This window comes from Rhea americana, unplaced genomic scaffold (assembly GCF_003343005.1).
Source record: "Rhea americana isolate MKP2758 unplaced genomic scaffold, rheAme1 scaffold_19, whole genome shotgun sequence".
NCBI classification, from domain to species: domain Eukaryota; kingdom Metazoa; phylum Chordata; class Aves; order Rheiformes; family Rheidae; genus Rhea; species Rhea americana.
Window position 1 is genome coordinate 755,410 of NW_028186038.1, and position 13,150 is coordinate 768,559.

Below are 13,150 nucleotides of genomic sequence, written 5' to 3' on the forward strand. Positions count from 1 at the left end.
ACACACAGTAGTTAATTCCATTAACAGGAAAACAGAAGTCACTTAGCTGTTAAAATACAAGTAAAAATCAGAAATCACGGTGATGATCAATATACTTTATCAGCAATAAAATAYTGATACCGTATTTTCAGCTAAAAAAGGCCAACAACTAGGAAGTGCAAAAATAAATTAAATCAAAAAGTTTTTTAAAAAGTGTGACTTCAGATTTTTCAATTCATACTACTATTCAATTTTGTAATTTTTTCTAACAGCACTGCAGACTGCTTAAGTGACTCGTCAGCATCCTGACCTCTCAGCCATATTCCCTTCCTCTTGCTATGTACATACTCTCTTTTTAATAACACAAACAAATGGCATCTTTTACCCTTTCCCACATTTTGATTCTGGACATCAGCAGGACTGCTGTGCTTTGGGAATGTTACTGTATCATATTATGTATTACCTTGGGGCATACCTTTATACCAGGGATGCTACTATTTCTCTTATTTCAGCTGGACAGGCCTGCCTGTTATAAAATAAGCCTTTTTTTCAGAATCTTTTCCATCCACACCAACCATTATTTTCAATTAAACACAAATAATATCCTATCTTAGGGAAGTACCTAGAATTTTCACGGAGGTGACATACTAGATTTGAATCTCCCTTTTCCACCTGGACTTTTTTTTGGTTCAGTGTTGGCAACTGGGCATTCTAATATACCGCTATCGAAAGAATTAAGGTTTAACCTAAGAGTCCTTTTTCTACTGTAAGTATAGAGAAGATTTTCACTTCTGACTAAAAGAACTGTTTCTCTGGAGGTACTGGAGAACAGTTCCTTCAAAATTTGCCTTCTACAGAAAGAAACTAACTCATCCATTTAAAGATTTTGGGAGTACTTTCCTCAAATAAAATTACCCTTCTGTCAGAAAAGTTTTACAACTGTTTTGAAAAAGGCAAGAAAAACATGAAAGTACTAAGAACCTAAATGATTATTCTTCCTGTTCCTTGAGTTTTGCCTCTCCTTTGTATAGTCAGTGATGAAAGACCAGATCAGAGTAGCAGGGAAATTTATTTTATGCAAGTCTGTGCTATAATATACAGGAGTAAAAGTGTAACACAAAACCAGAGGACACTGAAAAAAATGAGGTTAAATGCATTAAACTTTCTTTCAAAAAAAGGTTAGAAGTGTTAACAGTGTCACTGTTAAACTGCTAATTAGTGACTGCTACCATCTCTCCACAACAAAGTCATCTAATTAGAAAACACAAGGCAGCTAATGATGGAATGTTCCACACCTGTGTTCCTTCCACAGCTACAAAGCTCGATTTGCGAAACAGATTCAGTTCCCTCAGCAGCTTAGAGAATGAGAAGGCTTATGCTGTGTGTAAGCAGGTAACTGACCTTAGCACTTTTTTTTTTGGGGAGGGGGGAGGGGGAAGGAATAGGGAAGCCCTCTTCTGGTATGATAAATTCTGCAAATAAAATAAATCTATTCAATGAATTAACTGCTGTATCAAAACTTGTAAATAGTTAAGCTGGAGTAAAAAACTTAGCTTTTTAATTCAGAAGGCCACAGGTTGTGAATGTTCATTTTGGGCAAATTCTGGTAACCAAGATTCTTGCTAAATGATATTACAGAACACAGTGGATGGGGAGGGGGCAGGGAACAATAAGCATAAAATGAACCCTACAGTCCCTCAATGAAGACCCTAAGAATACCACTCTAGTTATGAAAAGCAAGGAAATTGGTAAGTCATTATCAGCATAATAGTAATCTAAAGTTACAGAAAAAGAAACTGGCTTTGGTTTTTGTGGATATTAGCTCCACAAAAGAAAAAAAATCTAGATTAGGAAATCAGGTCAGAAATTTCCTGTCTAGTTATATCAGGACAGCCTAAACAATGAGTGTTCTTTGTCCTTCTGTCCAGACTTCATTTTGGCAGAACTTTGTATTTAAGCATGCAAAGTCTCACCAATAGTGATCCTCTATGTGAAAAAATTCTGAGGTAAAAGGTGTATTGGCCATTGTTGGCTGTAGTGACATTATTAATAGTCTTTCCATATATTCTACCTGCAAAGCAATTGCATCAGCCACAGATCGCTGGACCTAGAAGCATAAGAGACCTACATTCAATAGCCTGAAAAACCAACGGGAAGAGAGGTGAGACTATTTTCTTCAACACCTTTGGAAGTACAAGCATTTAAGAAAAAGCTTCATAAGAGTATATGTAAAAATATACACACACACATCTAAACAATATTTCCATAGAAGGAATTTGAACACCACCGACCCACGGTAATTGTTTCTAACTTGCCTTTTCCTCCTTTTTTCCTCATTTTTTTTCTGAAATTTACCAAAAATTTCCTTTTACAATGCAGTGTCTGGCCAGCATCACTATCACACCTTTCAAGACTTAATGCTTTCACTCCATAAAAGAGGAAGGGGAAAAGAGAGGAGAGGGGGAGGGGAAACATCACCAATGTTTTTTCTCTGTGGCAGGCCCCCTACATATTAAAAGAGACACAGGGCAGACTGTTCTCTGCCATCCGAACACTAGAACAGCTATTACTTGATTGTTTCATTAGAGTGTTCTAAGGATTTAAGCTGGAAATCAGACACATTATGGATAAAAACAGTTTTGTCACTAGTTCATCATGTCTAAAATTTCATCCTTGCATCTCAGAAGTGACAAAATCAGTTTGATTCAGATGCTGTGACAACAACAAAACAAATAGAGTGTTAATGGAACCTGAAAAAAACAATCATAAGGGATGCACCTKAAGTTAGATCAGGTAGTTGAATCATTGGATAGTTACAGATGAGTTTCCTTAAGAGCTGGACAAGCCTTATGGAAGAAACTCTTCAGAGAAGAGAAAGTAGTCTTTGTAGAAAGCAAATTGTTCTGTTTTTTTTTTTTTTCCTAGAAAGAGATCTCAGCTGTGCTGTACTACTTGCAAGTATTTTCTCATCATCTGTAAGCAAACCTGGGAACCTGTGTTTCTAACAGAGTCTTAGTCCTCATAAATACCGATGAACTTGCTGTCTTCTTTTGACAGAAGAGCCATTAGGAAACGCAAGTTGTCTGAACTGGCTAAGTTCTTGCACCTCTTGTTAGTTTACAAAAAAAAAAATCTGCTTTTTTTTTTTTTTCCTCTATAAGCTACAGCTTGATGAGGGGGGAAAAAATGAAAGAAAAGCTGATGTAGTAAAGACTTCTTATTCCAGCAAGTCTTTTTAAACTGCAGGTACCTTTGATAAATTTAGTTTTTCTTCTGTTTTTTGTGGCTTAGCTTCTTCCTTCTGTTTGTCCAGCTCTTCAGGCCATTTTTTCTGTTGCTCATGCTTCGCAGCACTTAAAGGTCGTTCCTGTGGTGTAGTTTCCTGAAATAAGATAAATAGTTTCTTAGTTGTACCAAAATGTTAGCACTTTGTATAGCCACAGAAAGACTAGGCAGAAAATTTTGTCTTCAACTGTTAGGTGTAACTGGGCTGCTATTTTGCCAAAACAGTTAATGTAAGTTTGTAACTGGTAATTGTCTTGACTGTTCTATAACAATGTTTCAGTTGTAACAAAGCTGCTAAATAAGGCAATCTTTAAATATTATCCTACCTTGAGCTATCAGCCTCTCCCTCTGAATAACCTGATTATATACAATGAGAATAAAAAATAGCTTTCTCTTCCTGCTTGCTCTGGATCACTGCTCAGTCTGTTTCTGGAAGATTCAGCAGTGTGATCTAATTATTAGTGATCTGTTTCAAGTAAATTCTGGGCCCTATCTTCCTTCTTCTGTTCCTACTATGGATATCCCTACTATTTAACAATTTTATATTCCAGTTGCTCTGACAGTCTTCAATGCTATCTCACAAAAATCATGCCTTTTCTTATCTACTAGGCATAATTGAAAAATTACTACTGGAACATTATCCAATCAATACCTTTTAAAGTAGTCTATTTTCAACAGGCTCCCATTTCTCTGTTTGTTTATGCTTAAAAGCTATGTCATACTTTAGTTCACACCTCTAATACCATTCTTCATGTCAGCCCTGAAAATGCTCGGCCTTCAGTGTCATTATTTTGAAATTCAGACACAGAACTCTACAGAGTCAAAAGGATAAAGTCTACTRAATTACTCTCTTTTAAAAGAACTACTGAAGATATACACCTGTTAAATCAATAATAATAATAAAAAAAACACATGCAATTTAAAATCTTACCCCTAACACAAGTGCTGTGTAACTGACAGCTGGTAAGTCAGAAGACCTGAAATCACCACACTGCCCAGCTGGACCACTTGAAACACTGAGTGGAACTTCATTAGCCTCTGTGGTTAAAATAGTTCTACAGACACAATTTTCATCTGTAGTAGTAATTGAATCAGCTGGAAACAATGTCTGCAAATAAAGTGACCATTGTGATTTAAGACTTATTTAGCTGTCCTGTTTTGTTTGCATCATATATCCTTTAATGTATATTAAATGAACAAATTATACCTGTAAAAGCAGCTATTCATTAAAACTTAAGCCTTCATAACTTGTAGTTATGAATCTGGTATCTAGTATTCCTTATGCTGAGTGAGACATTCTGATGAGGCCAAGAATGGTAAGTTTCTAGACATGCTGAATAGGCCACACAAAGGCAGTTTGCTTTTACTGTAGTAACTGAGAGCAGCTACAACTGTAACTTCTGTTTAATAGCAATCAATTTCACAGGAGAAGCACTTTCACATATTTATCTCGCATACAGCATTTTCAGAGTGATAGCAGACTTTCTAGAAGTTACTGGTTACAGTAGAACTCAAATTGATACGTTTTATTATAATGTAAACAATCAAATGGATTGCAGAAAAATAACAAACAATGGAAATAATTATATAACCAGGAATTACACTTGAGACTATTTCTCAAAACAGAATTGGAAAAGATTTGCTCCTTTTAGTTAGGAATCAACATGGAAGGACAAAAATGGGTAGTTTCATACTATAAAGTGTTAACGTGTAAAGCTACAAATTGGAGCACGCATGAGATGAAGTTAGTTGCTTTCACAGCACTTCATATCATGACAGAACTTAAAAATGAGTGCTGATGTTTTCAGTAAACACTCAGTTCACGCAGAAAAGAAAATCTTGTACAAATTAAAAGTTCCTCAGCTCTGGAACAGTACTGTGAGAACCATGTGCTCTTTTGTGCTTACTGCTAGCTCACCTTATCTGGGTCAGCTGTTCCCATTCTCTCTGAATAGGTTTTATCACTGCCAGGTCTTTTCCAGAAATAACCCACCTCTCCCTCCAAAGTTTCTTTCAGTTTCTTCTTCAGAGCTACCTGTTCATCTTCAAAAATAAACTCTAGTAAGACTTCCTAATATASACAGGTAACAGCATTTCAGAAAAAACAATGCATGTATACCCTACAATTTTGATTATAAAATGGATTACAAGAGTAAGTCACAAATGCCTGACCAGTCAGTCTAAAGATGACTTTGCTCTTACACAGAACGGCTGATGAGTTTCTGGCAATTGAGCAGTCCCTCAGAGAAGATTAAAAAAGTCAGGTTTACCAACAACCCAGGAAGAGAAAACTACCACAAATAAGCAAGTAAGTAAATAAATTCTCACAGTTATACACTGGTCTTAGACTATTGTGGTATTATTAAAACAAATGGAATTTTACATAGCAGGAAAGCTACTGACAATGCAGAATCAAACCCTAAAACCAGATGCTCAGCATGCAAGTTCTGTGTGTTGGTTGGTTGGTTTGTTTTAAAGTGGCTTTACTTTAAAAAAGTAAAGTAGTTGCATTAAATATTTTCATTTTCTACAGAGTTCCTCCCTGCTCCATCTGGTTGGTGATGGGGCAAAAGGATGCAAATTGATTCAAGGTCAAATTGTAATTTGATATGTTCAGTCATGCTTGTAGATTAGGTGAAACTTTCCTTTAAAATAAAAAAACTCATTTGTCAATGATGATGCCTATCAAGAACTGGAAGAATCTGACAAAATCCATAGGCTGTATATTTTCCTGAAATATGAAGCATAAATGAACGCAAATACTTACTACTATGCTTTGGTTAAGATAATTTTTCTCAGAGAAATGAGTAGGGTTTATTTGAGAAGAATTTTGAAATTCAAGAGTCTTAATCTGTCCTGGAGACTGATAAAGTACATAGTTTTCTATTTTGTAGCAATTATCACGATATATGTAAATTTACAAGAGTATAAGGAATGTAAGGTTTCTTGGCTTCTTGTTACTGAAGCATAAGAAACTGATAAAAAATGTATTCTATATGTTATAGGTACCTAACTCCTTCTTCCACTGGGTCCTTTTAAATTCTAATAAGGCTTTATCCCCTTCTCTTTCACCCAAGGTACTGAATATGTCAGCAGGTTTCCATGAATGTTTTCTAGAGAAGAGAGAGGAAAAAATATTTTACCTTAAAAGCTAATCCTTTCACTATTCAGGCAATTTTTAAAATTACTAATTAAAGACATTCTTAYTATGATATCATAAATTACAATAAGAATCTCAATTCAGACACAATTTTTGTAGATAATCAACAGTACAGATTTACATACGTAACTTTCTGTCCTGGCTGTGGATATGCTTCTTGTTTCCTGCTTGAATTAGAGTTAGCTTCATCTGGAACTGATGCAGCTTCACAAGCTTTTTGGAGCAGTGTGACAGTATTTTCTTCTGATGCCTCATTAGCAGCTGTAAAATTAAGCTTATATTTAGGTCTTTGAAGTAAATTGCAGACAATGTATGTGACAGGTACACATGGGTCAACTCAACTTCCTTCAGCATTGAGTAAAGACTCAATAAGGGCAGAAAATTGCAATTTCCTCACTATTTAGCAAAACTGTTTTCAACCTTGCTTATATGCCTAAGGCACATATGTTACAATTTTCAGGGGTATTTTATAATACACACATAGTAAATACCCAATCTTGGCTAAGAGCTGAGATTTTGGTGACTGTGGTAATTACTTAAATCACAGTATATCTTGCTCTTGGTGACAAAGACAAGACCTCCATTGGTCCACAAATTCTCCACAAAGGAGAAAGGATAAAATACAAGAAGATGATGCATTAACAGTTCTCATGTTTTTGAGTGTAAGAATTGCAAAACTAACAACTACTTGTCGCTAATATTGCTAGCCAGACAAAAAGATGCATACTACATCTTAACAGAGTCAGAGGAAAATGGCACAACTGCTTTTGAGATGCATAGCAATACCTGAACTCTTCACAAAACCAGAAAGGTCTGTCTGAAGGACTGTGTGCATTTCTTCTTTAGTTTTTGTTTTTTTCTTTTCTTTTTAACTCTTAATAGTAACAGTATAGTGCAGTCCCATGTGTTGAAGGGTTTTCTCCAATGTAAAATGATTAATTTCTGCACCAAAATCTTTAGAATTGCTAGCCATTTTGTTCTTCAAAGAACTAAAATACTATTAAGCAATCCTTACTTTTCAATGTTAAAATTATCAWATGCTCGGTTTCTAACAACAGCAGGCAATTTTACAGATAGTATTTTGTCTGAGACCATGTAACAGTATCCCCTCTACAGACTATATATAACCTTATATTATCTCCAAATTAAGCTTTCACAGTCTGCTCTTTTTGTCCATGAGTCTAACTTATTCAATTATCTTAAGGCAACTTCACTTTTGCAGCAAGATGTATCTTACCTGTTACCTCTTGCTTTTCATTATGAACTTCAGAGAGACTTTTAGTTCCTTCTTTTACAGTCAACAAAATTTGTTCAAGCTGCTCTTGTGTTAAACACACCAGACTTCTTCTTAGGTCTTCAGCTGATGTATGTAGATTTTGAGGTTTCTGCTTACTTTTTTTAACAGCATTAATATTTTCTGAATCAAGCTTTCTGCTTGTGTTATCTCTTTGGAAAACTGAAGAGTGATCTTTAGTTAGAGCTTCATGTGAGGAGTTATTTGCCGTTATTTGCAGTTTTTCACCTTTTGTCATTGATAAGCTTGATTCACTCCTTGGATTTGTTAGGCTTTCGTCCTTGATAAAGGCATTTTGTGTTGACCTCGAAACATGCCTGGTAGGCCTTATTCTTAAGGCATGTTTAGGGACTCTGGCTTTATTACCCATCTGTCAAAATATTAAGGTTACTATATTTAATAAGTTAATAACTTCTCACAGTTAACAAATYCAAAACTGAAGCAACAGTTGAAGTGTCACTTTATTCTCTGTTACATCAACAGAAACTAATTCAGTAAAAACCAATGAAATATCTTAGAATATGGCACCTAAATTCGAGTATTTAGAAGCAAGAGTATGAAAACTAGCCTTGTGTAGCCTAATGTTAAAAATTCACAAACATTCACTCCTTTTCTTTGGTATTTCTCAAGCCTGGTTTCAAATAAGCATATTTTTACCATATAGCCAGTATTAATTAAATCTCTATTCTTCCATCCTGTCCTAAATGATGTTATCTTTCTCAAGGTCCTTTATGTTCACCTGTAATTATCTCCTATGTATTGAAACCTTTTCCAGCTTTCTTATCTCCCCACCTCTGCTTTCATTCCAGCTCAGATAGAGACAACCTGCACAACTGAATAGAGACTTGAACACACTTCAATACCCTGTTTTTCCACAGTTTCTCTGAGATCTCTTAAACTTACCCTGTCCTGCTCTAACTTTTTGGCAAACTAAGCTAAAGTAAAGTAAAATTCATTATTTTTAACAGCTGTTAGAAACCTGAGAAATATACATTCATTTTTCATAAACATAATTACAAATACTGAGGTGCTTCAAATGTGTTTTTAACTTTGTGTGAATAAATTAACTAGTGTAACTGTGCATGTTCTAACAACAAAGTTATTTTTCCACTTACCTTCACTGCAGGTTTTGATTTACCTGTCGGGGAAATGAATACAAACATGTGAGCCAAGCGTTTAATAMCAACTTCCTCCTGAAAAATAGATCTTGAGGAATTCATAAACTGTTAGGCTGTCTTTGAAAGACAGGACAAAAAACTTTTCCCCATAACATCTGCCTTAATTATTTTGTATTAATTATATTAATCATATAATTCTTATTTTAAATATATTTCAGTATATATACTTCAAAAGCTACTTTTGAAGTCATAAACAACTAGACAGACATAATCCAATAACTACGTCCAATTGTATAAAGATCTAATAAGCTACTGTGACAGTTTGATCCTGCCCTGCTATTCACTCTACTTTTCAGCAATACCTCTGTGCAAATGGCTTATATCTGTCTTATTTTAATTTTTCAATTTTTTTCCTGTGTCATGTCCTTCCAGGATAGTCCTTGCATCCAACACCATCTTACCATATAATGTAACTTGTGCCCCATCACTTAAGTCCTAAAGAAAAAATACTTGCATAATCACTCCATCTGTTACTGTTTCCCGTACCCATGCTCTGAAACAGGCCTCAGTCTTGTAACCTAAATTACACATAGAAGTGGCTATCTCARACATATTAAGTATTTTTGAGACTGTTTATTATAATACTTAATATATTGGTATTATATTAATAAAGGGAAGGAACTATTTGAGACAAGAAATGCTGCACACAGGGCTAATGGAAAAGGGAGAGAACAGTAGGGATGTTTTAGTAGGAAACATCTGTAAAAAACAAGGCTTCCTCAGCTGCACTATTTGCTTATTGCTTTGGCAGTGATTGTAACATGTCTTGGCACTGGTAGTTCCTATACTTTTTTTTTTTTTTGCATGATTGATTAAAGACATTGGAGAACACTAACTGTTCTAAAAGTCTGCAAAACTCCATTATTAACAGTAGTTCCCTATTTAGATAAACATTGTTAAACTTGGAAGTATGCTAACCTGTTGTCCTGTAAAGACAGGCATTAAATCCTGCACCATTTTGACAATGTTTTAGCAGTAAGAGTGTTTTGGGGCTGTTTCCCTGGGCTCTCGGGCATTCAATCCTCATCTGAATAGGTAAGTCACTTTTTGACTTCTTTCTGCCAATTAAAAATTCAAATAAGGTGGAATTCTACACAGCATGTGAACCACATCTCTCCCTGGAAAGGAGAAAGAAAATATAAATAGGACCATTGCCTTCATAATGAGGAGACTAAACACTGGGAAATCTGAAGCACTGTTTATGGGTTATTTTCTTTGTTCTTTTCCCTGTAAGAGAGAAAAGATCCCAAATAGCAGCTTAAGCTACTATAAAATAATCCTACTTTAGCCCCTAAGACCATGGGCAGAATTTAACCTTGCAGAAAATGGGAATTCAGAAGTCATGCAATTCAATACAAATTTTGATAAACTCTATTAAAAGAACTGCCTCTTAAATCAGTTGTATAAACATAATTTCTTAATTATTAAAGAAGACTGCTTGTTCAAAGCCTGCTGAAAGCCAAAGCTTTAGCTTACAATAAAAGAGTACTCTGGATTGTACACTGGCTCAGTCCTACAAATGATACTAGCTATGGTTATAAAAAGCAAAAGCTGCAGCATTGCTGCATTGAAGGTGGTGTGGGGTTTTGTTTCTGCTAGACTGGTTATTCTTTATTGACTCAAAATATCCTATGTCCTCACTGGACAGCTGTTTGGTAGATGCAGAGGAAGAGACACAGTTTAGAAGGCATTAAATGGAGAATTTCTGTATCTTGACTACTACGCACAATGTGGATTCACGGAAAGTGGATTTATCCTTGTATATAACATTCATATGACAAATAAAAGATCTAGAGTTTATTAATCACCTGAACTGCCTTGCAGCTGTGCAACTACTAATATGATGCAATTCTGTGTAAATTAATCAGAGAGCTATTAAACCTCTTATTCTCTGGTAAATACAGTATAGCGAAGTTACTGAAATCCTCAAATTATGTCTGCCTGTCTATAATGGTCAACTTGTCTCTCCAGTAACAAAAGAAAAAGCTAAGCTGTAGAAAGAATTGAGACTTTTGCTAGCTGTTCACTAAGAGACAGACTAATCACAGTTCAGTATCAACCTATAGTGGTGACAAGGTGAACAATTCACAAYATTCTTCAAAGTTTCAAACTGTTCTTCCTAATCTGAAAGATATTTTGATAAGGATATTAAGTTGACTTCAAGAAGCTTTAAAGATTACTTGATAAATTATTTTAAAAATACCGTAAGAAGCTAAAATTAGTTTAGGCTTTCCATCCAATATTTCGGTTTCRAGCTTCAGTCCATCTCTGTAAAAATTAGAGAGAGAAAGAGACCTGAATTATCAAGTACCTGCTAGTGATAATTTTTGTTTTACATTAATAGTAAAACAAAATTCTGTTTTATCATAATACTATATATACACTGTTGGTCTAGATAGTCTTCCATATCCTAATTTTCTATATAAATGAGAAGTGACTCAATACAAAGAAATCAACAGGTCTCAAAAAGCACATCTTATAATTCTGATAGTGAAATATTTAGGCTGGCATGTTTCTAAATGAATCTTGAAGGGAAGGTACCATGCTATTGTTATCTATAACAATAAGCCTGCCTCATAAACTCAATCTAACAATATAAACTGCATACTACAAAACATGCTATACAAGTGTTTTTAAATTTCAGCATTGCTCACAAGTAGTATTCTGAAAAGTCTTAAACGGTGCTTTCTTGCAGCTCTTGAACTAAAAGATAGTCCTCCCCCCTCCCCATTAGAGCAAATTCTACTGCAAGGGTTAAAAAAAAATGGTAGTGTTGTGATTTCTTTACGTTTCAGTTAGGTATGTGTGTAAAGCACCCAAATGATTTTCCTTATTCCATGCACTGATTTCAGAAAAGTTCATGATGTCCGTGTGTTTTTAAAACAACGCTTATCTTCAAGTTACCTTCCATTTACATTCATTCCAACATATCTAAAACCTGCATGCAGCTCGTATAAAATTCGCCAGCAAACCCGGCTGCCCAGCAGCGCCAGGAACTGTACCTCCAGCTGTCGGAGCGGCGCCAGGCAGGGAGGCCCCGCCGGCTCGGGAGGCCCCGCCGGCGGAGCGCGCCGCGACCTGCTCCGCGCCGTCACGGACGCTGCTCGCGCGCTCAGCAACCGTTACCCGCCCCGGCGGGCCGCGGGAGGGCCCGGCGGCGGCGGCGCAGGCCCTCCCGAGACAGCGCCGCGCCCCAGCCGGTGCAAGGGGCTCCCGCCGCCAGCCCCGCGGGCCGTGCCCGGCCATCCCCTCCCCTCCCGCCTTACCCCAGGTTCATGGCTCTCGTCCCCCGTCCGCCAGCAGGGGCGAGGGGCGGCCGCGGCCCCGCTCAAGGAGGCGGCAGACGATAGGTTCCCCGCCGAGGCGCGCCGGACCAATGGGCTCCTCGCACACTGCGGAGTGCGGCCGAGGGAGTCCCGCCCGCGCGGCGCGGCCGCGGCGGCTCGCCGAGGTGCGAGGCGGTGCCTCGTTCGCTCTCTCTCTCTTTTCTTTTTCCTCCTTTTTTTCTTCTTTGCTTCGTTTTTTGTGGCTTTGAGAAAGCAAAGAGAGGCAAAGTAGGGGAGAGGGGCGTGTGGCTGGAGGCGAGGGAAGTAGTGGCCGCGGTTGGTGGCCATCGGGCCTGGGCGGTGCTGTTCCGGGTACCTGGGGCCTCAAAATCTCACGCAAAGAGGAGAGATGAGAAGCGGGGAGTAGCTGGGGACGGAAAGCGTCGGGTGAGGGAGGGCACGCGACTCTCGTGCATCCCGCCCGGCGAGGCCAGCCAGAGCGCGGGGAGCCCTCGGTGCAGCRCCAGTTGGGTGCCCTGTAGCTGAGGTGCCCCTATGCTCCCCACGGAGCGTTTTTCTTCCTTGACTCTTGCTCTCTGTAATAAGCATTTCTATTCAACAGGTTCTTTTAGACTTGCTCTACTTTGGACTATTCATGTGGTTTCTGCATGACAATCCTAGTGAATTTACTAATCTTGCACTTGGTAGTCAGTGGTGTATTTGGCAGTGGTGACTGCTCATATTTCCCAAATGCTCTCCCAGAACAACACTGAGATTGGGTTCTTATGTGTCAGAAAGGGCATTGTTTGTTTAGTATGGACTGTAGAATATTTTGAAAAGGGAACCACGTCTTCTTGTGTACAGCCCAGTAACAGCAATTCTTGTACTGCTCCACATAGCAACTTTTAATTACTATTACAAATTCCATCCTAGAAATAGTGCTCTAAGTTGTACCTTTTTAATTAACTTCTTTCATTTATTTAATGGT

The 13,150-nt window shown here is 37.4% G+C and overlaps 1 protein-coding gene across 10 annotated transcripts in view; it reads right to left on the reverse strand.

Moving 5' to 3' along the window:
* The window catches only part of CCDC66 (coiled-coil domain containing 66), a 34,914-nt gene extending 22,682 nt beyond the window's left edge, over window positions 1–12,232 (reverse strand). For 5 of the 10 annotated variants that reach the window (XR_014895522.1, XM_085302351.1, XM_085302350.1 and 2 more), the window contains exons 1-10: window positions 12,163–12,231; window positions 9,815–10,014; window positions 8,834–8,856; window positions 7,662–8,088; window positions 6,550–6,685; window positions 6,274–6,377; window positions 5,183–5,307; window positions 4,196–4,372; window positions 3,230–3,361; window positions 2,051–2,086 (exon numbers count right to left, since the gene is read on the reverse strand). Coding sequence is in view for 9 of the 10 variants with exons in the window: in XM_085302351.1 (XP_085158477.1) it covers window positions 2,051–2,086; window positions 3,230–3,361; window positions 4,196–4,372; window positions 5,183–5,307; window positions 6,274–6,377; window positions 6,550–6,685; window positions 7,662–8,088; window positions 8,834–8,856; window positions 9,815–9,923 (1,269 nt within the window). In the remaining variant the exon portion in view is untranslated. Of the gene's footprint in view, window positions 1–2,050; window positions 2,087–3,229; window positions 3,362–4,195; window positions 4,373–5,182; window positions 5,308–6,273; window positions 6,378–6,549; window positions 6,686–7,661; window positions 8,089–8,833; window positions 8,857–9,814; window positions 10,015–11,099; window positions 11,165–11,898; window positions 12,124–12,162 lie in introns of those variants that run through there. The other 5 variants (XM_085302352.1, XM_085302356.1, XM_085302354.1 and 2 more) reach the window with 5 other exon arrangements.
* Between the last annotated feature and the right edge of the window lie 918 nt (window positions 12,233–13,150).